Raw genomic sequence first — 24,670 nt, 5'->3', positions numbered from 1 at the left:
CATAGAAACCGGGGACCGGATATGGCGATCTCAGGATGCGACAGCCCTCTCTTCTCAGGCCTTCTGGCCTGAGAGTCTGTCGACTCTATGGCAGGCTGTGAGGAGCAACCGGTTGTGGATTTTTTTTTTCAGCGAGGGGAGGAGCCGGCAACGCTTTTCAAAGCGTTTATAGCAACGTAGCAAAGGAAACCTTTGAGATTGCTGCCCTGCCTGGCAGAGACTGCGGGAGGCGGCTGATGCGAGAAGAGCCGCACAAAGATTCCCCGCAGCCTTCCGGAAGTGAAATGGCGGGAGCCTCAGCCTCAGTGTCCACCGCCCCCCCGGAAGCGGAAACAGAATCCCAGCGTGCCCCTTCCTCACTGCCCTCCAAATCCCGCTGCAGCCATTGCCGCAACCACGATGCCGAAACGAAAGAAGCAGAATCAGCAGCAGCAGCAGCTGCAGCAGCAGCCCCCACTGCCAGAGCGGGATGAGACTGGAGACGAGGAGGATGGGAGCCCCATCGGTGAGGAGCCCCGGAGGGGTGCGCACATGCCTGTCAGCCTGTCGAGGCGAAGGGTTAGGGGCTTAAAAGATGCGGGGGAGAGGGCTTTAACGAGAGGAAGGGCGCACGCGCTGGGGCGGGGGCTGGGGGGGGAATCCTGTGTGGGATGGAACGCTAAATGAGTTTTCTTTCTTGAATCATCAGCTTCAAACTGGCCTCTAAACCTTTCTAAAGAAGGGAGAGGAGATAAAGAACTTATGTGCGCAGCCGCAAAACGTCAGGGGAGAGGGGCCCCAGAGAGGTTGCAGATTGCGATGACTGGGATGACAGTTTGTGACCATACTTGCATGGGGAAGGTGGAAGTACAGCTTTCTGTGAACTCCTTGCGGGTGGGGTTGGGGGAGAGGTATCTGATTGGCCAGCAGTTGAAGAGAGGGATTGGTTTACCTCTGGAATCACTTAGGATCTACTGGATAGCAACAAAGTAAGGGAGAGAGAAAGTTTGTAGGTATCGTTTTCTCATTATACGCGGTGACAGGACTGAGTCTCCACTTTGCAAATCCTGAAAACGCTTTGGAAATAGATGGGCGTCAGAACCCATAACACTGTTGAGAATATTCCTGGCTTTACTGGTTAGATTAAGAAATGAGTAATAGAAGAAAAGCATATAAAAACAGGATCATCAGTGTTTTAGTCTATTCTGATGACCATATTTTCATGTCTACCCTTAGGACCACCCAGCCTTCTGGGCCCTCCCCCCATGGCCAATGGAAAGCCTGGTGATCCCAAGTCAGGTGAGAAGAAAGGGGCCCTGATCCTTTGATTAGGTCCTGAAAAGGGAGCAAGGGAGGGACTAAAACCCACAAGGGATGTAAAAAAAAAAAATCAAGATTTCTGTACTTAAATGAAAAACTCAATGTTGTAAAATGACAGTTCTTCCAAAATTGACCCAGAGATCCATTGCATTCCCACTTATAATCCCTACAATGTTTTTGTAGAAGTAAGCATTCTACATTATTGTATGGAAATGCAAAGGATCAGGGTGAGAAATTGCAAAGACAGTTTTTTAAGGGGAAGGGCTTACTCTGAATATCAAGACTTATTTTAAAGCTGTAACAGTTATGACAGTGTGGTATTGGCCCAAAAATAGACATATAAATTAACAGAATGGCATAAAGAGTCCAGTAACAGGCCCACACACATATGGCTATTTCATTCTTGAAGATGGAACCGAAATAGTGGCCTTTTTAGCAAATGATGGTAGGTTAATTGGATATTCATGGGTAAAGAAATAAGTTTAGAAAACAAATGTATTTCATGGTCTTAAAGTAGATTAGAGCTTTTAAACAGACAAGCAATACACTAAGCATAAAGGAAAAATAAACTGAACTACATTAGAAATAACGAACTTTATTAATCAAATCACACCATTAAGAAGTTAATAGGAAGCCATAGAGTAGAAGATACTTGCAACAAATATAACCAATAAAGAGTTAAAATCTTGAATGTATAAAAAACTCTCTGACAATCTGTTAGAAAAGTGGGCAAAAGACTAGAACTGCCACCTAATAAAAACTGAGATCTAAATGGCCAAAAACATGAACAAGAACTCAGCATCATTAGTCATCAAGTAAGGGCAAGATAAAAGCATATAACTTGGAAACCAAACCCTTTGTGTACTGTTGATGGGATTGTAAAGTGGTGAAACCACAATGGAAAACAGTATGGAGATTCATCAAAAAATTAAAATAGAACTACTATGTGATCCAGCAATTCCACTTTGGGTGTTTACCCAGAAGAATGGAAAGCAGGATCTTGAAGAGGGATTTACACACCCATGTTCATAGCAGCACTATGCACAGTAGACAAGATATGGACGCCACCCAGATGTCCATTGATGGATGAATGAATAAACAAAATGTGGTCTAATCATAGAATGGAATATGATTCTGACCCTCAAAAGAAGAAAAGCCTGTAGCAGGCCACAGCACTGATGAACCTTGAGTCTAAGCCAGTCACAAAAAAAAAGCGCTGTATGGTTCCACTGATCTGAAGTGTATAAAGTGACTAAATTCATACTAACAAAAAGTAGAATGGTAGTTGCTAGGAGCTGGGGGGAGAAGAGGGAAAGAGTTTAGAAGCTACTAAGTTTTGATTTTGCAAGATGAAAAGTTCTGGAGATCTGTTTTCCAACAACATGAATTTACTTAACACTACAGAGATATACACTTAAAGTACTTAAGATGGCAAGTTTTATGTTACAGGTTACAATCACAATTTCAAAACAAAAGACTGCTTTTCACACCCACCAGAATGGCAAAAATGAAAAAGATCGTTACCAAGTGTTGTCAAGGAATAACAGCTTGGTTATGGTGGTGGTGGGAGTGTGAATAGGAACAACCCAAGTTTTGAATTTCGTAAATGAAATCATACATATACTCAAGGATCCAATAATACCTCTACTACGTATGCATCCATGTGTGTACTGAAGACTTATATAAAAATGTTCATAGCAGCATTTTTTTTATTATATCCCCACACTGTAACAAAAATGTGGAATCTACTAGCATGTCCACCATCAGTAGAATGGCTAAATCAGTTGTGCATACATGCAGTGGGATATTACACTGCAGTGGAAATGAAGGAACTCCTGCTACGAGCAACCTGGATGAATCTCATAAACACTATGTTGAGCCAAAGGATCCAGACAGAAAACAATGCAGACTGTATGATTTCCTTTATGCAGAGTTCAAAAACTAACCTATGGTGCTAGATGTTAAGATAGCTGTTACTTTGGGGGAGGAGGGTGGGATAGTAGGGGAGGAGGGGCACAAGAAGGTGGGGCTTCTGAAGGGCTAATAAGGCTCTATCCCCTCTCTAGCCTGTCTTAGTGGGAACACGGGTGTGTTTACCTTGGTAATAATTGAGTTGTGCACTTAAAATTGTGTATTTCTGGTGTGTATATTGTACTTCAATAAAATGTTTTTAAAACAAAATCAGGGTTTCATTATCTGTATTAAGCTGGCCATTGATCATCTTTCCGTGTCTCTCTCTTCAGCTTTTCACAGAGGTCCTCCGGGATCAAGGGGACCAGTGATCCCACCACTGCTGAGTCTCCCACCTCCTCCCCGGGGCAGAGGCCCAGTTCAGGGAGGCCTCGGCCCCAGGTTTGGCCCGTATGGTCGTGGTTGGTGGGGGGTCAAGGCCGAGCCTCCTTTTCCTGGGCCAGGCCATGGGGGTCCCTCCAGGGGAGGCTTTCACAAAGAACAGAGAAATCCTCGAAGGCTCAAAAGCTGGTCTCTTATCAAGAATACCTGCCCACCCAAGGATGGACCCCAGGTTATGGAAGGTGAGGTCCATTTTTTTTATGCCTGCACACATTTAATACCCATCACTCCCAGAGCAACCTCATGCCTAGAATACCTGTGGCTCTTCTGTTTTGGGTTGTCCTTTGTCCTTTTAAATTAGGAGTAGCCCTGAATGTTCGTTCTCCCGCGAGAAAGACTGTCATTCCATAATACCCGGAAATGGTAGCGAGTAGGAAATCTGACCGCCTTCTCTATCTCTGCTTTTTGTTAGATTTGTTCGTGCTTACATTTTAAGCTGCCCGATTTTCGCTTGTTCACAGACAAATCCGGCCGCCCCGTCTGCCGACACTTCGCCAAAAAGGGCCACTGTCGATACGAGGACCTCTGTGCCTTCTACCACCCAGGTGTCAACGGCCCTCCGCTGTGAGACTGTCCTCCCCACCCAGACTGGAAGGAGCCCCTGACCTGGCAGCCACGTTCTTCCCTGTGGCCCTGTGACGGCCACCGTGAGGCTGTTCCTCGCACCACCCTCACTGCCCCCTGCCCCTGGGGGTCCAGAGCTGTGTTCCATGACTGGTGTGCGGCGTGCACTCTTCTGACCCAGCCTCCAGAGACGTCTCCAGGACCATCGCTGCTCCACGCGCCTGCCTCCCGGGTCCTCCCCCTCGCCGGCAACTGCAGAACAGGAAACCTCTTTGGTGCTGTTTCTTGTGCATCTGTCCACCCAGCCCCCGGGATCGCCCTGGATTCCTGAGAGCCCTGGAGCAGTTTGCTACCATTCCCTCCTCGCTGCTTGTTTTTAAGTCCTTTTCGTGTGACACCCCTCCCCCCAGCGTGGTCAGCGGCCCTGTGACACTCACCCGGTTGGCTGACCTGGGGTCAAGTGTGGATGACTGGTGCAGAGTCACTCCCTGAGAGGCCACGTTCCCCGCTCTTGGATCTGGTAGTTTCTGCGTCAGTAGCATGATCCCCACCGCTATGGTCTGTGATCACTGTGCTTTGTGAAACTGTGCATCCCCCTGCCCCCCACCCCCGTAGCCTTTCTCAGTGTCCGTGGCATTTTCGTGACTTCCCAACACTAGAGTAAGTTTTTCTGCCAAAATGCGTGGGGCCGTGGGTGCCCTCTAGACTTTCCCCACCTCCCGACGAGGGAGAACTGTGAAACTTTCCACAAGACTGCCTCCCTGGTCGTCTCATCCTCCCCATGTCGGTTTCTCGGGGTTGACACAGGCCCGAGAGATGTCGTCTAAAGGCTCAGATGGGCCTCTCCTCTCTCCAGCCCATTTTAGTTAGACTGCATCATTGTGAGGCCACCAGCCGTTTCATTTGAATTCTGTGAATCTCCACCTGGCCTACCTGTGGGTGGAACTCGGACAGTACTGTCGCCCTCTTCCAACCTTCTTCCCCTGCATCCCTGGCACTGGTTGTTTTCTGTGAAAACGGCAGTGAACAGGTTCAGTTTTGAGCTGGCCCTGAGGAAATGGGTCAGGAGTTGTGTGGGCAAGAGGGAGGGATGAGAGCCGTTGGAGAACTGAGAATGAATTTTTTTTTAACATTTTTTTATATTAGTAATAAACGCAGTGGAAACAAGCATTTTCTTTAATCCCTGTGTTGCGGCCATCTCTCGAAGTGCAGAGGAGGCTGTTCTTCTTGGAGTCAGTGTATGCTTCATTTAGAATGTTGACAGATGTTTCTCCCAGTCTGAAGAAACTAGCGGGGCCCCCTTACCCTGTGGAGATCAACCGGACCAGCTGCATTATATTCAAGGGCTAAGTTTTGTTGGAGAAAGGAATGGCCTGTCCATGGCGTCATTTTTAAACATTTTATCTGTGTTTATGGTTATGTTTATAGAGTGCAGGTGACAAGCAATTTTTCAAAAAATACTGGTAGAGTGCCTGTAGGCCAGGCAGCATACCAGACACTATAGAGATAACGGAGAGCCAAAATCAGTGAATTTAAAATCTACAAGAGGAGACATGTTCGTCAAGTCACAAATATGTGTAAAGTACCTGTCAAAAGTGCCGTGAAGAAGCGAAACGTGGGGGAATACGTAATAATGAGTCTGGGGAGGTGACAGCTGAGACAGCTCTGAGGACAAGCAGGAGGCGAGGTGGGAGAGCAGAATCCAGGCAGAGGTGTTGCTAAGAGGAGATGGGAAGAGTGGGAAGTCAGGGAGAAGGAAGAGGAGCTAGCACTCAGGGCCTTGCAGGATATAAGGATGTGGGTCATAAGACAGAAGCCTTTGAAGAGCCTATGATACCTGCCTTTTTAGGCAGGTAAGATCATAGATTGGTTTTACAAAAAGATCACCTTTGTATGGAGCTGGCCAGCTTGGAAATGGCATTAGCAATTTGGGTAGTCTAAGTGAGTTGTTGGTATGGACTTGGGTAGCAGAGTGGAAGAAAAGTGGACATTTGGAAATAGGTCAAAATGAAAGTATTTTAGATTTCTCAGGGTTGTTGGCTTGCATAACCAAGTGCTGTTTGAAAAGAAAGTTAGTGGAAGAAACAGGTCAAATGCCACCAACTTGCTTTTGGAATGGTCAAATCTGAGCTGCTTTTTAAGACATCCAAGGAGAGATACAAAATAAGTAGTTGGATATACAGGTTTGGTACTCAGATTAAAACTAGAGACGTTAATCTGAGTTATCTGCATATAGGTAGCTATGAGCATGGGTATATTCATTCACTTTGTAAGTATTAAGCACCTGTGATGGCCCAGTGTATCAGTTTTAAGTTCAGTTGTAACAGAAACCAAAATTAGTCTTAAAGCAAGGTAGGAGTTTATTTTTCTCACAAATCAAGAGACAGTGCAAAGCATGTATGACAGTCATGCCACCACCAGGTCCTCGGGTATTCATTCAGAACCCTTGCTCCCCCCACTTCTCAGCACCATGGTTCTTGGGGCCAAATCCTCCTATTCACAGTCTGAAATGAAGCTCTAGCTCACTTATCCATGCTCCAAGCCTCAGGATGAAGGAAAGGCAGAGGAAATTACCTCCAAGCTAACATTCAGCTCTCTAACTTCTATGTCATTGGCCATAATTTAATATGTCCTGTGGCCTATAATACTCAGCTCCAGCAAGGCTTGAAGAGTATTCTTTATCCAGGCAGCCATGTACTAACCAGCAAACTTGGCCCTTCAGCAGGTGAAAACATTAGGGTAGGGCAATCATCCTCTGGCAGCCCCTCCCTGCTAGAATTAGGGCATGAGATAAAGACGGACAGTAGAAGTGTCAGTGCCCTCCAGCCAAGGACCAAACAGGAACCACCTCTAGTTAAACAGTTGGGTTTTATCACCTGCAGAGATCTTATTAAAGAGAGAATTAAAAATGGCAGGATTACGGTTTGTGTTAGGTGATTTGGGGGAAGATTCAAGGAAGAGGGGGATCTAGATTGAGCATTCCCAGGAAGTGGGGACAACTCTATGATTGCACATCTTAATACCGTTTTAATACTGTTGTCTCTCAGGGTATATGGGGCACTGGTTCCAGGACCCCTTTATGTGCCAACATCCAAGGATGCTCAAGTCTCTTGGATAAAGTGGTGTACTATCTGCGTGAAACCTGCACACATCCTCTCCTATACTTTGTCATCTTTAGATGATTTATAATACTGAAAACAATGTAAATGTCATGTAGATAGTTATAAATTCAATGTAAACTCTGTGAATAGTTGCAAATGTGCAGCAAATTTAGTTTTGCTTTTTGGAAATTTCTGGAGTTAATTTTCTCCCCTAATATTTTAATTCTAGGTTGCTTGAATCTGAATATGTGGAACCTGCAGATACAAAGTCTCCTCTTGAGGGGAGAGATGAAATATGGCTGAAGCTGTAATTGGCCAAAAAAAAAAAAGCAGCCACTCCTCATTTTAACTAAGAGGTACTTGTTCAGAATTTTTGCACAGTAACCTTGTTTTTGTCTTCGATTAGACAAGATTATAGACTTTATCTTACTTCATCACAGTCACAGGTTGGCCTTGTCTGACTTGTGTTCTGTGAGGTTATGATCAGTGTGAGAGCACTATGGCCTAAATGTGAGGGCCAGACCAGCTCTTAGCAACACCAGGGCCTACCTGTCAGTGTCAGGTCAGTTTCCAGTTGTCAGGCGCTATTTTCCTCAAAAGTAAACAAATGAGTAATTACAGGTTGTGGTTAATGATATAAAGAATATAAATGGGGGCACTATATAGAGAATAATGGTTGGGAGCCAGTGGTGGTTAAGATAGACCTTACTGAGGAATCTGTAGCTGAAATCACCTGGAGAAGCGTGTCAAATGGGAAGAGGAGAGGGCCCAGGACTTAGCCTAGAGGACAGCTGACATTTAGTGGCCAAGAGAAGAAGGACAAGAATGACCTGACGAGGAGGGATGGTCAGAGAGGCGGGGTGAGAGCTTAGAATGTGTCATTTTCTGGTTGCCAGCTCTATGCCAGGTACCATGCTAAGTTCCCGATAAGTATTGTCTTATTTAAGCCTCACATTCGTCTAATGAATATCTAGTGCCTACTCTGAGCCAGGCACTGTTGTAGGAGCTCGGGATGTATCAGTGAAAAAGGCAACATTTCTGCCCATGTGGCTTACAGCCTAGTGAAGATGATAGACTATTAATAAATATGTATATAATTTTAAGAAATAAATATTTCAAGGACAAAGTGAAAGAAGAGGCTGGAGAGTGACAGGTGGAAGAGAACAGGTCAATACTACAATAAGTAGTGGTTCTTTGAGGAAATAGCCTATGAATAGAGGCAGAAATTAAGTAAGGAAGCAACCATATGAATATCCTGAGGAAGTGCATTCCAGGCACAGGGAACAGCAAGGGCCAAGGCCCTGAGGCAATAGTGAGTTTGAGGGATCTGAAGTAGAAATAGAAGGCCAGTGGGTCTAGACTGGGAGATGATATCAGGAAGTTCAGCAGGGGCTAAATGATACAGAGCTGTGGCAAAGCATTTGGATTGTGTGTGTGTGTGGAGGGGGGTGGGCTGCGCTGGCTCTTTGTTGTGGTACATGGGCTTGGTATCCTTTCAACATATGGAATCTTAGTTCCCCGACCAGGGATCAAACTGGAGTCCCCTGCATGAAAGTGGATTCTTAACCACTGGAGCATTCTGCATGTACATGCACCGACCGCTCTGGAAGTCCCAGAGTGTTCTAAGAAAGTGATTTATGATTTAAAACTACCATTAACTGTAGGTTGGAAGGATAAACTAGAGGAGAATGACAGCAGGGAGAACAGGTAGGAGGCCACTTTGGTGGTTCAGAGGAAGGAGATGATGTAGAGGTGGAGAGAAGTAGGAAGATTTGGGATATGTTCTAAAGTCTCAGTTGATGGCATCTCTTTCTTGTTGTTCACACCAGAAGCCTTGAGGTCATCCTTAGTTTTTTGTTTTTTTGGTCACACCTGATGTCTAGTTCATTAACAAAGCCTGCTGGCTCTTTTTGTCAAATATATTCAGAAACCAGCCATTTTCACTACCTCCACTACTATCACTCTGGCTTGAATCTTCACCGACACCTCCAAGAGGTCACTCTGCTTCTGCCATTTCTGCCATCTCATGCCCCTCTGTCAGTGTGAACCCAAAGTCATCCTTCTAAAATATAGGTCAAGTCAGGTCACTCCTCTGCTCAGAACCTTGTAATGATTTCCATTTTAGTCAAGAGTAGAAACCCAATGATCTGAAAACCCCCTTCCAGTTCACAGCCTGCTTTCCTTTTCCATCTGCCTCTCCAACAATCCTTGCTCACTCCTACCACTAGAGCCACCCTGGCCTCCTTGCTGTTTGTTTCTCAGATATGCCAAGTACACTGCTTCTACAAGGCACTACACTAGCTGTTCCTTCTACCAGGATGCTCTTCTGGAAGTCCTTGTGGCCAGAGCTCTCACTTTCTTCAAGAATTTGCTTGAATATCACATCACTGAGGCCTCATGAAGTCTATTTAGTGCTGAAACCTGCCCTCCTGATACTTTTTACCTTGATGTATATTTTACCATGGTAGTAACTCCTCTGGTAGAAATGTAAGCAGAGATCTTCATTTTATTCAGTGATATCCCAAAGGCCTAAAAGAGTGCCTGGCACATACTATGCACTCAGTATACTTTTGAATGAATGACTGAGGCAGACGGCTTGCTGATGAGGAGCAGGAATGGAGAAAGGATGACCTTTTAGTTTTGGCCTCAGTAAGTAGATGAAAGATAGTGTGATTTCTTGACATGGGGAAACCTGGACAAGATACAGCCTTGAGGAATAAACGTAAGAGCTCAGGGATTTCCCTGGTGGTCCAGTGCTCAAGAATCCGCTGGAGAATGCAGGGGTTTGCTCCCTGGTCCGGGAGGATCCCACATGCCTCAGGGCAACTAAGCCCATGCCCAACTACTGAGCCCCCACAACTACTGAGCCTGCCCTCTAGAGCCTGTGAGCCATAACGATGGAAGCCCGCGCGGCCTAGAGCCTATGCTCCACAGCAAGAGAAGCCGTCACAGTGAGAAACCCGTGCACAGCCAGGAAGAGTGGGCCCCACTCACCACAACTAGAAAGCCCTCACACAGCAACAAAGAGCCAGTGCAGCCAAAATAAATAAAATTATTTTTAAAAATTAAAAAAGAGCTCAGTTTTGTGCATATTAATTTGAGATAGCTATAAGAGATCTCAGAGAGGATGTCCAATAAACAGTTGGATTAAAAAAAAATAAAACAGTTGGATTCATGAGTTTAGGGCAAAACTTGGAGCCAAAAAGAGAAATTTGGGGATTTTCATCAGTTTCAGATGATATTTAAAGTTACGTGCATGCATGTATGCTTAGTCGCTCAGTTGTATCCAACTCTCTGTGACCCTTTGGACTGTAGCTTGCCAGGTGCTTCTGTCCATGGCATTTTTCAGGCATGAATACTGGAGATGGTTGCCATTTTCCTCCTCAAGAGGATCTTCCCAACGCAGGGATCGAACCTGTGTCTCTTGTGTGAGACATGTGTAATAAGTTTAGACAAAAGACAGTTGAGCCTGGAGGCACTTCAGTATTTAGACTTCAGGAGGAGAAGCCAGGAAAAGGGAAAAGGGAGTAGCCAGGAAAGGAAACTTGGAAAGAGCAGTGCCTCTGAAGAAAGCCAAAGGAGAAGTGAGTGACCATCTGTATCAAGTGCTGCTGAGAAGTGAGTAGGATAAAGACAGAGAACTGGCCTTAATCCATTGACCTTGGCAAGAGTGGTGATCCTGCCAGGGAATGGTGAGGACAAAAGCAAGACTGTAGCAGTTTAAGGAGAGAAGGGAGCTGGAAGAACTATGGGAGCACTTTGGTCCCACACCTATTAAGCAGTAGAATTTGAAGTGTCCCAGATTTTTATTTTGGTGGTGATTTAATGGGTGTATACATGTCAAAACTTATCATAGCATTCACTTTTGAGTTTATTGGTTATCTATTGTATTAATATATAAAGTTTACCGTAAGTCAATTGCACCTCGGAAAAGCTGTTACCAAGAAAAAAAAAGTGAACCCAAGCCCCACTGCACTGCGATTCCTGTTTGTTAGGCTACAGTTCCCCGTTTACATCTCTACACCTCGGGATTTTGTGACATATCTCAACACTAGACCGACAAAGCCTCTTCCTGAGTTGGTGGACTTCGCTTTTCTGCTCCTTACCAATCAGAAGGGACTGGCAACAAATTAGCGTTCAGTTTTGTGTTGTTGTTGTTTTTTTTAAATGACTTCATAGAGAAGGAAATGGCAACCCACTCCAGTACTCTTGCCTGGAAAATTCCATGGACAGAGGAGTCTGGTAAGCTACAGTCCATGGAATCGAAGGGGTTGCACACGACTGAACAACTTCACTTTTATCTAAAAAAAAAAAAAAAGACTTCACTCTTTCATACTAGTCGGAAATGATTATGTTCTGTCACTTAGTCACGCGGCGTCGTAGAGTCATTGGGGTTCCTCGACTGCCATAAACCTGCTGTCGCGACCCGAGTGGGCGGGCGCCGGCCACGCCCCCATCATTGCAGGCCACGCCCCCAACAGGTCGCAGGCACGCCCACGACAGGGCGGTGCGGCGCGCACGTGGGCCGTCCAGGGGCGGAGTCGACAGCCCCGGCAAAGAGAGCCAGTCTGGTTCCGGGCCCCACGCTACCGGAAGCGGAAATAGCACCCGGCGCAGCCAGAGTTACCATAACTGCCACCGCGATGCCGAAAGCGCCCAAGCAGCAGCCGCCGGAGCCCGAGTGGATCGGGGACGGAGAGACCACGAGCCCCACAGGTAAGGCTGGCAGGCAGAGGAAAAAGAAGATAGAAAAGAGAAGAGAGAGAAATGTGCGCCGGGTCTTAGGAGAGGGTGGCGGGCGCGACTCTCACTGGGCCTTCGGGGGCTACTGCGCATGCGTGCAGTGGGGCCGGGAAGAGTTTGCCCTGGCTAGAGTGCTTTGGGGATGCCGGCGAAAGAAAAGGTGCCGGGATGTCAGGCACTAGCTTCAGTAACACCGGGCAAGAGACGGGGAAGAGCGTATGGGGGACTTCCCTGGTGATCCATTGGTTAAGAATTGACCTGCCGATCCAGGAGGTGCGGGATCGCTGGAAGCTAAGATTTCCACAAACATCCTGGCCAAAAAACCAAACCAACACATAAAACAGAAGCAATACTGTAACAGATTCAGTAAAGACTTTAAGGAGGATCCGCGTTAAAAAAAGAAACTTAAAAAAAAAAAGATTATTCCAGGAAGAGCATATGGTAGGGAGAAGAGATGGAGAAAATGAGAGAAGTCCTGTTTTCTTTTGGACATCTTGGTCACACCGTATTCCACATCCGGCAGGAACATATAAGCTGTGCGTCGACCTACTCTTCCGTGCCAGCGCCACTCGCACTCACCTGGGGTCCCATCTGCTTCTCAAGAGAGGCTGATTCCTTCATGGAGTCATGCCTAAGACAGCTTTCATAAGATACCTTTTTGACTCAAGTGGAGCGAGAAAGTAGATACTGGGTGTTGGAATGGAGGATTAAGTTTTACTTAAAAACAGCTAATGTTTGTTGAGTCACTTGTTTTTAATTATGCACTGTATATACTGTGCTTTGGAGAAGGGACAAAAAGATATGAAGACCTTCTCCCAGACTTGAAGGTACTTCAAGAGGGAGATAAGATGGACGGAAGTAATTATAGTGGGTAAACAGTGACTAATTTTACAAAACTGGAGATGTAGGGATGAAAAGACTTGCCTTTCGAGAAGGGGCAAGTCTAGTGTAGGGGACAGAGCTTTAGTCAGGGAATGCGCTTGAGAATGCTGTGGGACTAGAGAAGATGGGGCAATATATAGTCAGTTAGGATGGGAGTGTCAGCAAAGCCTCCCAGGAATATGTGACAGCTGAGTTCATTCTCGAAGGATCATTATGAGTTAGCAAGGGGAAGAAGGTTCTAAGCCAGCAGAGGGTACAGTTAATGCAAAGATAGGATGTAGTTGAGCCTGGCTGGTTGCCAGTATTGTATTGACTCATGTGATGGTACTGAAAAGATGTGTGAGAGACAAGATACTGAAAGGCTTTATACACTATTCCAAGGAATTTAATCCTAAAGACATTAAGAAGAAAGACTCATTGAAGTGCATAGAAATGATTGGAGTCAGGGAGACCATTTAGGAGGTTCTGGTAAAGATCCCTGTGAGAAGTGATAAGAGAAGAAGCCAGGGCATTGACTAGAGCTGGGAACCAACTAAGGGGAGAAGAATTAAGGCTGACACTCACTTGAATAATTCCTCGGGTAATAGGCTTTTCATTGAAAGCTGTAATGGGCTATGGGTTGGGGAGCAGGAAGAGGTAAGTCAGCTGCTGTGTGCTAAATTGGAGATTTTTGGGGAATTTGAAGAGGAGATGGCAAGGAGAGAGTTTGTTCAGTGGCTTTGGAGAGAGCGGTAGACTAGGAATGAAGACACAGGTGTAGTTGCGGTGTTGGATCCGGGGAGTCCCCTAGAGAGTGTCTGTGGATTGAAGTGAAAAGAGGTCTAAGATGGGGACCCAAGAGAACTTCAACAGTTAAGGGAAGGCAGATAGGGAAGGAGGCTGAGGAGATGAGACTGAGCAAGGCAAGCAGCCAGAGGCAGACCTTCAGGATTCCTGACGCTGAGGAGCAACAGGAGAGAAGAATGAAAATGAGGAGGAGGGAAGTAGCATGGAATGTTGCCAAGTAATCAAGCAAAATAAGGACTACAAAAAAACCCCACAACAACAACCCTCTTTGAATTGAACAACTAAGAGGATGGTGGCAGCTTTGACAAAAGTCGTGTTCATTAGAAGGTAACACCCAAATCAGGTTGTGGTGTGTTCAAAAAGGAATGGGAGATGGGAGGGGGGCTAGTGTGGACTGCACTTTTGAGGCTCAGTGAAGACAAGAATAGAAACAGTAATTGGGTGGGGGCAGTGTAAGTTTTTGGAAAGTGCTTTACTTGGCTTTGAAATGAAGAACAGCTTCAGTGGTGTCCTTACTAAAGGGAGGAGCCGTTGTGGTGGGGGGAAGATGTGGAGGGTACAGGGTAGATTTAGCCACACTTAGCTTTTTTCTGCTCCTGGGTGATAATACTTTGTCACACTTGAACCAATGGTCAGGAGGCGTGGTTGTATCAGTCCATGGAGAGAAATTAGTATCTGAGTCACTTCTGAGTGTTGTCACTTCAGAGTGAGCTGATGACATCATTCTGGCTTGTGTACTACAGTGGGTCCTCCCTTTTAGTGGCTTTAGGTTTAGACTCCTCAGAATAGCGTATATAGAAAGTCTTTTATTATTTCTCCACATCTTTTTGGTTCCATCACACTAGTCACCTTGTACAGGGATCAGATTTTGAAGTGTGTTCAGGGTGGAGGTCACCGATTAAGCAAAGACAGACATAAGCATGCCTGGGAGTTACCAAGGAGCAGGGAAAAGCCAGTATCTACAACATCGGTATGGGTAGGGAAAGAGCAGAAGAAATAGGATACGCCCTTCTAGTTTGTGAGGCCCTAAATTATAGGGCTTGACCTCCATTTTATCCAGTTTTTGACACTGTAGATCCTCAGCATCTGAATAAATGATTGTTGTGGACTCGGTGGCATTCTGGTCTGAGAATACTTAATGTGGTAGATAGCAGAATGCTTTGTTTTGGTTTGGAGATGGGGGGAAACTAAGTGACTGCAGGAGTGCCTTTGGATAGAATCGAATAGCAGTAGGCGGTGGGATGGTTGGGGGACGAATGTGATGGTGGATAGGCCTAGGAGTGGAGAGAAATCATGAGGCTGCTGGCTGCCTCCCTGTCTTATGTGGGAAGGAGTTAGACGTAACCCTCCGTCTTCAGGGAAATGGAGATGGACAGAAAGGAGAGGCTGGAATTTGTCAGTGAACTTCTCTCGACTTCCCACTTTGCTCCCTGGGAACACGAGCTAAGCAGTGTCTCAAGTCACTCTAGGATGAAGGACCGATGCCCAGTTAAGCCTAACACAGCACAGTTTGTGCTGGAAGTGCAAGCAGAGCAGGTGCCGCATAGACCCAGGTGTTTGTTGACTTAGCAGATGGCTCTGTTTCCGTGGCCTGCAGGTTCCAAAAATGACATCTAATACTTTGTCCTGCTTTTCTCCCCCATAGGTGACTGAGGTCGGGAAAGGTCTTTCTCCCCCAGTATATCCTGAGTTATTCATGGTCCTTCTAACTCAGCTAATTTTGCCAGCTAAAAACATTGGCGTCATCTCTGAAAGCTGTCTTACTTCCCACCTCTGGCACCATCACCTTGCGGATTCTCCTTTTCTGCCTCCCACTAGACCAGCCACCATTGTCTGTCTCATGGGACAGTGTCCAGGGAGGGAGCTAGAAAAACAGTGATGAGGGAGGGCAAAGTCCACTGAGGGTTGGCAGGTGAGATCAGGGTGGCTTTGGAATTTGCAAATCATCATTCACAACATCTGCTTAACCCTTCTAGACAAAGTGGTGAAGAAAGGGAAGAAGGACAAGAAGACCAAAAAGACGGTGAGGAGAGAGGGCTCTGGGTGTTTCTGAGCAGAAGGTGGCCCTGTGAAGTCAATGGGGGCCGGAGGGAGGGGAAGAGGTCTTGTTGGGAGAGGGAGCAAGGTGAGATGGCGTGCGTGGCAGGTGAGATGGCGTGCGTGGCAGGTCCCTGAGTACATTTGTGGTGGTGAAGGGCTTGATTGGTCTCTGAGCCGTGTTTGCCAAGATCTTAACTCCTGTTGTAGTTCTTCGAGGAGCTGGCAGTAGAAGACAAACAGGCTGGGGAAGAAGAGAAAGTGCTCAAGGAGAAGGAGCAGCAGCAGCAGCAGCAGCAGGTACAGTGTCAGCAGACCCACCACTCCGTGAAGGCATCTTCGGTCCGCCAGCCCTCCACAGCCCGCACTGGTTCACTCAGCTGACGGGGAGCATTCTCTGGGGCAGAGATACAGCAGCGGCCCAGGCTTCATTCTCTCACCCTGTTTGATTTTCAGCAGCAAAAAAAGAAGCGAGACACCCGTAAAGGGAGGCGGAAAAAGGATGTGGATGATGATGGAGAGGAGAAGGAGCTCATGGAGCGTCTTAAGAAGCTCTCAGTACCAGCCAGCGATGAGGAGGACGAGGGTAAATGTGCCGAGGGGAGATGGGTACCTGGAACCCTTGAGTCAGGAAGAGTCAGGTGCCTCATTCCTTAATCTTGGAGTTGGATTAGATTGAGGAGCGGATATGGTAATTCTCTTTCCTAGCTCACCTTCTCCTCTTGTCATTTCAGTACCCGCCCCAGTACCCAGAGGAGGGAAGAAAACCAAGGTAAGCCATCTGTCTCGGTGGTAGACAGAGACCCCAGGGGTGCAGCCTTGATCATCCTATTGACTTCTGCCCTTTCACTCTCCAGGGTGGTAATGTTTTTGCAGCCCTGATTCAGGATCAGAGTGAAGAGGAGGAGGAGGAGGAAAAACATCCTCCTAAGCCGGCCAAGCCAGAGAAGAATCGGATCAATAAGGTGATAGTGATGGCTCTGCCGGTCCCTCTCACTCCATGTGGCATCTCTGGCTCCATTGTGGTGATTCCCTGGCTGCTTTTCCTGCTTTTCAACCAGCTCTTCTAGGCCAGGCCAGTCTTGCTTATACTGTCAGCTATCCTGTCAATATCAGCTTTTTAAAAAGTACTCTTTATCGCTCAGAAATTTACAGCAATTCTGTTGTTTTCAAACTCAAAATCTAAACCAAAGACCTTCAAGTCTTTGCCCTTCCACCAGGACCCCTCTGCAGGATTACTTGGGACTTGCCTTGTATACCGATCAGCCTCATCACATGTTTGAATCCAGCCTGACTGTGTGCTGAAGCCTTTATTCTTTATCACTGAGCCACCAGGGAAGCCTGAAGCCTTTATTCTTTATGTCTTCTCTTCTTCTTAGAAGGCCTTCTCCAAGCCCACGACCATTATCTCTTCTCAAGATTTGCCCTCTGGAGGAAGCCCTCCAGTGTTAGGGCCATCCCATCCACATGGCTCATTTGCCTAACTCGCAGTCTCTTAGCTTCGCTGTTGTTCTCTACTCGTCTCTTCACTGTCTCCCGCTGGAGGCCAGGATATTTCTGGGTCTCATTTTCTCCCTGTCACACATAGTATAGTTAACTGCTACTCCTGGACTACCTAGAAATTCTTGTCAGGCTACAGTACAGCAAATTAATTTGTATGTCTGTGTGTGTCTTCTCCAGGCTGTATCTCAGGAACAACAGCCAGGGTTGAAGGGCAAAAAGACAAAGGAGGAGAAGTCAAAGGGGAAGGCCAAGGTGAGGGAACATTGGCGGGAGGTGGACTGGTCTCAAGAATCTCAGCATTGCATCTGACCTGCTGGCTTTTCTCTGTAGCCTCAAAATAAATTTGCTGCTCTGGAGAGTGAGGAGGAGGAGGAGGAGGAGGATGAAGAGGAAGCAACAAAAGAAAAGGAACCACCCAAACAAGGGAAGGAGAAGGCCAAGAAGGCAGAACAGGTGTGTGTGTGTGTGTGTACGGGGAACGTGGGCTGAGGGGCTCAGGCTTGGTGGCCCTTGGGCCGGGGGCAGGACATGGGCTGTGACCTGGGACGCGCTTACTCCTCAGAGCAGGGGTTGGCAAACTTCTGTAAAGGACCTCCTAGTATATACTTTGGACTTGCAGACCACATACAGTCTCTGATACATATTTTTCTTTTCTGTTTTTGGAAAGACTCTTTGAAAATGTAAAAGCCATTCTTAGTTCAAGGGCCCTGATTTGCACCTGTTGGTCCAGAAGAGGAAGGGACACGGGTGGCACCCTGAGCCCAGGTTCTGGCTCTGCCACCTGCTGTGTGAGCTTGAGTACGTCTTGCCACCTCTTAAGACCTCGCTTTTCTCATCTGTGTCATCGAGTGACCTCTGAGCTCCCCTGTACCACCAGCACCTGCTAGTTCTCATTCTGTTGGATTCCTCAGTGGCTATACACAGGGCTTCTGGACTTCTGCTTTGCATGTTTACTTGCAGAGAAAGTCGTTTGATACGTGAGGAAGAGAATCTGTTCCTTTTCTACCTTCAGTTCCATTGTATTGACAGTTACAGAGGTATAGGTACATATAAATCTTTACAATTCATACATACATACGTAGGTACCTTCTTGGTGGAACAAATGGATACAAGGGCTACAAGGAGACCAGACTGGGTATGAGAATGTGAGCACTGCCAAGATATTTCAGTATTCTGGGAGAGAGACAGAGCCGACTGTGGAGCTGGGAGTGGATGACATGAAGTTCTCTAAGGGGTCCCTTATTTTTACCATCGCCTGGTTCTCACAGGGCTCAGAGGAAGGAGAAGAGGAGGAGGAAGAAGGGGAGTCCAAGGCTGATGACCCCTATGCTCACCTTAGCAAGAAGGAGAAGAAGAAACTCAAGAAACAAGTAAGACCTTGGGTTCTTAGTAGTCAAAGGCGGGAGAAATATTTGTTTTAATGCTGCAAGTAGGGGGACATGTGAAGGGAGAGCTTTGGGTGTTGGGTTGAGTACAACAGCTGGAGTAAGGAAACAGTTGTGTTCTGTGAGCACAGTGTCATGGTGTGTGGTGACATGGGACTGTATTGTGGCAACAGGAAAGTGGCAGGCAATGGTCTCAAATGTGAGCTTTCCTTCCTTCTCAGATGGAGTATGAGCGCCAGGTGGCTTCGTTAAAAGCAGCCAATGCTGCTGAAAATGACTTCTCCGTGTCACAAGCAGAGGTGTCTTCCCGCCAGGCCATGCTAGAAAATGCCTCTGACATCAAGGTAAGGTCTGAGGGGGCCCCTCCTACCAGCTCAGCCAGGGACGTGCCGCTTCTCCCCTTCCCCGGAGAGGCCACGGTGACCGAGGAAGTGGGTAGGAGAGGGTGGTCCACTGGGAAGAAAGCTGGGAGGTGTTCTCCACATCTTGAATTCTCCCAGCCTGTGCAAGAAGTCAGAAGAACCAGCATAGGAGGCCAGTTTTGCAGGGAAGCAGGTTGGGACAGGCTGGTCGCTCTTAGGGTGTGGACTCCGATTAGAGGCAGTGGATGGGGAGGGGGCCGGCATGGTGGGGGAGGGCGCTTCCCCGCAGAGAAAAAGGTGCAGCTCCTAGACATACGGAAGGGCGTTCTCACATGCTTACTCTTTCCTGACCACCGCAGCTGGAGAAGTTCAGCATCTCGGCCCACGGCAAGGAGCTGTTCGTCAACGCAGACCTGTACATCGTCGCCGGCCGCCGCTACGGGCTGGTGGGACCCAATGGGTGAGGAGAGGAGGGGCTGGAGTGTGAGAGGGGAGGGGCCGGAGGGAGAAGAAGAAACTTGTTCTCAGAGGCGGCCTGGTCCTCAGAGCTCTCATTCCCCAGCAAGGGCAAGACCACTCTGCTCAAGCACATCGCCAACCGAGCCCTGAGCATCCCCCCCAACATCGACGTGCTGCTCTGCGAGCAGGGTGAGGCTGCTGGTGGCAGAGGGCCGGTGGGGAGGGGGAGACGGGCTTGCGGGGGGCTCCACTGGGGTGTGTGAGCCAGCCAGGAGCAGAAGAGCCCGTGGTTGTGGAGTTGGAAGGGTTTTGTGGGGAGGGACTGGGGACTGGGAAATGGGTGCCACAGAAGTGGTGGGGTGTGGTGAGAGGCTGGAACAAGTACAGAGAGCTGGGCAGGGTCAGGCACTCCAGAAACGGAGCTGCAGGGAAGAGGGAGCAGGAGCCTTGGCCCCGGGCACACCCTGACTGCTCCCCGGCCCCCAGAGGTGGTGGCTGATGAGACGCCAGCCGTGCAGGCTGTCCTTCGCGCGGACACCAAGCGCTTGAAGCTGCTGGAGGAGGAGCGGAGGCTTCAGGCGCAGCTGGAGCAGGGCGACGACGCGGCTGCCGAGAGGCTCGAGAAGGTAGAGGAGATGGCGCCAGGGATGTGGGCTAGGACCAGGGGCTCCCGGGACCCCCCAGCATGTGTCCTCTTCTCCCTCCTCCCAGGTGTATGAGGAACTGCGGGCCACTGGGGCTGCCGCTGCAGAGGCCAAAGCCCGCCGGATCCTGGCCGGTCTGGGCTTTGACCCTGAGATGCAGAATCGACCCACACAGAAGTTCTCGGGGGGCTGGCGCATGCGTGTCTCCTTGGCCAGGTGGGCTCCCACCCCCTGCCCTCCTGGCCTCCGCCCACCCTTCCCTTCCTGTTCTTCCAAGGCTCTCTTGTCTCTCCCGTACTGTCTGACTTGTCAGACTCTGGGGCTTCTCTCCCTGTCTGGGGGTGTGTTCTCATCTGTCTCCTGCTCGGGAACTCTCTCAGGAGAGGTTGGGAAGGAGTGTTCATGGTCTCAGGCTCCACTTACCAGAGGCTTCTGTGGGTTGTCTGAGCAAGGGTCTTCCTCCTACTGACCCGCCTTCTTCTGCCCACCCTCTAGGGCGCTGTTCATGGAGCCCACGCTGCTGATGTTGGATGAGCCCACCAACCACCTGGACCTCAACGCTGTCATCTGGCTCAACAAGTGAGTGGCCTGGGTTATAGCCTTGTATCGCTGGTCTCCACCTTGCCCCTGACAGCTCTCACCCCAGCCTCCCTCTTTTCGCTTCCGGCCCGTGTCTGCACTCTAACCTGGAGATTGTGACATTTCCACACTCTTTAAAACCCAGCTATCTCCAGGGCTGGCGGAAGACGCTGCTCATCGTCTCCCATGACCAGGGCTTCCTGGATGACGTTTGTACTGACATCATCCATCTCGATGCCCAGCGGCTTCACTACTACAGGGGCAATTACAGTACGTGGGACGTTTGGGGGTGAGGAAAGGGATAGTTCCTGGAGAAAGGCCTGGGAGGGAGGGACATAGGGACGTGGTGATAATTCTGAGTACTTCAGAATTCTGGACATGACCCCTGCCCCCACCCTCCCCCATCCTGCTGGGGACAGGGACAACCATTGATGACCTCCCACCCCCTTGCCCCAGTGACCTTCAAGAAGATGTATCAGCAAAAGCAGAAGGAACTGCTGAAGCAATATGAGAAGCAGGAGAAAAAGCTGAAGGAGCTAAAGGCCGGTGGCAAGTCCACCAAGCAGGCGGTGAGCGCTGGCTCTTCCCGGGCAGGGATCTTCTCGGGAGAAGGAGGGGGGACTCAGACACTGCCTGCCATTCAAGGCCTCCCATCCAGGCTTGGATGTCTCCCTTCCTCCTCAGGAGAAGCAAACCAAGGAAGCCTTGACTCGAAAGCAGCAGAAGTGCCGGCGGAAAAACCAGGACGAGGAGTCGCAGGAGGCCCCCGAGCTGCTGAAGCGCCCCAGGGAGTACACCGTGCGCTTCACGTTCCCCGACCCGCCGCCGCTCAGCCCTCCGGTGCTGGGCCTGCACGGTGAGCGGCCGCGGCCCTGCCTTCCCGCCCCACCAGGGCTCTCAGCTGCGCTCGGGGGACTCTGAAGAGAAAGTAAAGTGCTGCTTTTCCTACCTTCTCAGGTGTGACCTTTGGCTATGAGGGGCAGAAACCACTCTTTAAGAATCTGGATTTTGGCATCGACATGGACTCAAGGAGTGAGTTGCGGGGAGAGCTCGGTGCAGAGTTCGGGGTGGGACTCAGGCCATGGAGCAGGAGCCCCGGGGAGTTTCTGGGGACCTCACCTCTGACCTCTGTCTTCCCTCTGGCAGTCTGCATTGTGGGCCCTAACGGCGTGGGGAAGAGCACCCTGCTGCTGCTGCTGACAGGCAAGCTGACACCGGTGAGTCCAGGAGTCAGGGAGGGGTGTGATGACGGGTGAGTGGAGTCATGAGCACACGGCTGTTCCCTGGAGGCTCCAACTGGGGAGCCCTCTCTGCTGTGGAGAGTTAAATACAGAATTTGTCATGGGTGGTTCATTTGCTTAAGAGGTGCTGTAGAGGAGGACAGTTTAGATCAGTCAGGGAGACGGACCTGGAGAAGTGGGCCCAGATGAAGGGCATGCCTCCCCCATCCTGCTTGTGTGTTCTGGTTATATAAGAAATATATGCCCATTGTAGAATCGTTAGAAATTGTGTGAACCAGGGAATTCCTGGCAGTCCGGTAGTTAGAACTCGGGGCTTTTACTGGCATGAGCCTGGGTTAGATCCCTGATCGGGGAACTAAGCAAGGGACAGATGAAAAAAAAATTGGATAAGCCAGAGAAAAATCTGGAGATAACCTGTATTATTATTTTTTTAAACCTGTATTAATTTTAACAGATCATTTTCCTTTCTTTTTCCTTACAAGCATGTATATAATTATTTTTCTTAACAAAAGTGGGTTATCCTGTGAATTGTTTTGTAGCTAGCTTTTTTTCAGACAATGTATATTGAGCATTTTTTTGTGCCTGTAATCTTATATGCTTTTTTCTCATGGATCTATTATAATTTATTTGATGTCTGTTGTTTAGAATGTTTCTGATTTTTCACTAAAGGACAATACTCTAGTAAAGAGTGTTACTGTACTTGTTCGTGAATTTAGTTTTTCCTTAAGGTAAATTCCCTAGAATTGCTTCAGGGACTTTTGTGGTATATGTAGTACTAGGTGGTTGTAACCATCTGTCTGCCCTCCAAGCAAGTGTGGAGAAGGCACATTGCCTCACACCCACAGAGTAGATCTTTAGAAAGGTGTCCTAGATCCTCCCACAAACTCATTCCCATCTGAGGTGGAACCCTGAAAAATTCTGACTGGAAGGTGGGGATGGGGTTTTTCTGCTCGTGGTCAGCCTGCTCCTGGTTCTGACTTTCCACTTACCTCCTCGCTTTTCCTCTTGCTTCTGATTTCCTGGCCTGCCGTGGTCATGTTAGGGAGCACACCTGTGTTACCTTTCTTGCATTGGCTTGTTCCCGGTCCAGTTCTGGTGTTCATTTCCCTTCAAAGAGTTGGGAGGTGGAGCTGTGGCTCCTTCCCGCCCCCACTTACTTCCCCCCCACCTTGCTTTTTCCTTGCAGACTCGGGGTGAAATGAGGAAGAACCACCGGCTGGTAAGTGGCTTTGGGAATCAGGTAGTAAGAGGCCAACAGAGGAATTCTTACTTTCATTGACCACCTTCTTCTCCTCTTGGGCAGAAAATTGGCTTCTTCAACCAGCAGTATGCAGAGCAGCTGCGCATGGAGGAGACGCCCACCGAGTACCTGCAGCGGGGCTTCAACCTGCCCTACCAGGACGCGCGCAAGTGCCTGGGCCGCTTCGGCCTGGAGAGCCACGCCCACACCATCCAGATCTGCAAGCTCTCTGGTACGGGGGCCCAGGCAGGCGTCCCCCTCAAAATTCCCTGCTGCACACTACGCCTCGAGGCGGGAGGGAAGAGGAACCAGGACTTGGGGACCTCAGCGCACTAGCATGCACCCACAGGCATTCAGGGCTCACCTGCAGACATGTCTGGTGGTGGAAGGTGCAGTGGTTCTCCTTCCCCTTCGCTCCAGGTGGACAGAAAGCCCGAGTTGTGTTTGCAGAGCTGGCCTGTCGGGAGCCTGACGTCCTCATCTTGGTTAGTAAATGGGGCTGCAGGGCCAGGGCGGGGGTGACACCAGGAAAGGTAGAGGTCGTTAACAGTCAGTTTTGGGACGCCTGCTTCCTGTAGGATGAACCCACCAATAACTTGGACATCGAGTCTATCGACGCTCTAGGAGAGGCCATCAACGAATACAAGGGTGGTGAGTCAGCTCGGGCCTGCCCTCCTCCTGCCATCCCCCTTGGGGATGGGACTGTAGGTGTCCTGGGGCTGGGCACCCTCCTCGCAGGTTTTGATTCCCCTCTTCTTTCTGCCTGTCCTCCATTTTCACTGTCTTGCCTCGAAGCTGTGATCGTCGTCAGCCACGATGCCCGACTCATCACAGAAACCAACTGCCAGCTGTGGGTGGTGGAGGAGCAGAGTGTTAGCCAGATCGATGGTGACTTCGAAGACTACAAGCGGGAGGTGTTGGAGGCCCTGGGAGAAGTCATGGTCAGCCGGCCCCGAGAGTGAGCTTTCCTTCCTGGACATCCCCCGTCTCCTCTCCACTCGGAAGCTTGCTCTGGTCTACAGCCGGCGTGGCAGCTGCTCGGGCGTGTGAAGGCGGAGTGTGGCCTTGATGTGACCAGGATATTTGATTGCTTCCTTTTCTCTGAAAGACTCGTCTGTTCTGCTTGAGATAACTGAGTGGGCCTTGTCCTTGAAGTCACTCTGTACAGGCAGAGGTGACGTTTGTCATCATGGGGTTCCATCCAGCCAGGCTCAGCAGCCAGTTGTCTGAGCCTCTGTCCTCGCTGGGAAGCCTGCCTCTGGGCCGCCCCGAGCTTCGGGTGCAGCTGCCGCCTGGTCTGACTGGTGCTGCCCTCCTCTGGTGGATTCAGTGCTGACCTAATGGATTCCAACAGCTGCTGCGGCTCCTGCCACCCAGGATCTGGTGCCTGCAGTATCTGGTCTGATGGGGGGCTCGGGGACAGGAGAGGAATGCTGCTGAACTCGAATCGCCCTTTACAAGGGGGAGAAATAAAGGAAATGAGTTGCCGCTGC

The 24,670-nt window shown here is 49.0% G+C and overlaps 2 protein-coding genes across 6 annotated transcripts; both read left to right on the top strand.

Annotated features, from left to right (window-relative positions):
• The first annotated feature begins 288 nt into the window (after window positions 1-288).
• PRR3 (proline rich 3) lies at window positions 289-5,382 on the top strand. 3 transcript variants are annotated; one of them, XM_043450118.1, is made up of 4 exons: window positions 289-505; window positions 1,216-1,278; window positions 3,543-3,651; window positions 4,113-5,382. In XM_043450118.1, exons 1-4 carry the CDS (start codon window positions 400-402, stop codon window positions 4,288-4,290), a joined length of 456 nt encoding a protein of 151 aa, XP_043306053.1. In that variant the 5' UTR covers window positions 289-399; the 3' UTR covers window positions 4,291-5,382. The 3 variants fall into 3 exon arrangements, with proteins under 3 accessions (XP_043306053.1, XP_043306051.1, XP_043306052.1); XM_043450116.1 differs by having other exon boundaries at window positions 3,543-3,833; XM_043450117.1 differs by lacking the exon at window positions 1,216-1,278 and having other exon boundaries at window positions 3,543-3,833.
• A 6,416-nt stretch (window positions 5,383-11,798) lies between these two features.
• Window positions 11,799-24,670, top strand: ABCF1 (ATP binding cassette subfamily F member 1). 3 transcript variants are annotated; one of them, XM_043450308.1, is made up of 25 exons: window positions 11,799-12,032; window positions 15,704-15,750; window positions 15,975-16,055; window positions 16,218-16,350; window positions 16,499-16,536; window positions 16,622-16,729; window positions 17,445-17,519; window positions 17,598-17,720; window positions 18,536-18,637; window positions 18,874-18,996; window positions 19,374-19,474; window positions 19,577-19,662; window positions 19,960-20,099; window positions 20,185-20,333; window positions 20,613-20,696; window positions 20,842-20,966; window positions 21,153-21,265; window positions 21,381-21,552; window positions 21,654-21,728; window positions 21,843-21,913; window positions 23,124-23,156; window positions 23,241-23,409; window positions 23,598-23,662; window positions 23,756-23,828; window positions 23,973-24,670. In XM_043450308.1, the coding sequence occupies exons 1-25, from the start codon at window positions 11,960-11,962 to the stop codon at window positions 24,137-24,139; spliced, it is 2,526 nt and encodes an 841-aa protein (XP_043306243.1). In that variant the 5' UTR covers window positions 11,799-11,959; the 3' UTR covers window positions 24,140-24,670. The 3 variants fall into 3 exon arrangements, with proteins under 3 accessions (XP_043306243.1, XP_043306241.1, XP_043306242.1); XM_043450306.1 differs by having other exon boundaries at window positions 11,802-12,032; window positions 15,975-16,064; window positions 16,221-16,350; XM_043450307.1 differs by having other exon boundaries at window positions 11,807-12,032; window positions 15,975-16,064; window positions 16,224-16,350.

Source organism: Cervus canadensis, chromosome 28 (genome assembly GCF_019320065.1).
Source record: "Cervus canadensis isolate Bull #8, Minnesota chromosome 28, ASM1932006v1, whole genome shotgun sequence".
Lineage (NCBI taxonomy): Eukaryota > Metazoa > Chordata > Mammalia > Artiodactyla > Cervidae > Cervus > Cervus canadensis.
Note: the sequence above shows the minus strand (reverse complement) of the source record. Positions and strands in the feature narration are given on the sequence as shown.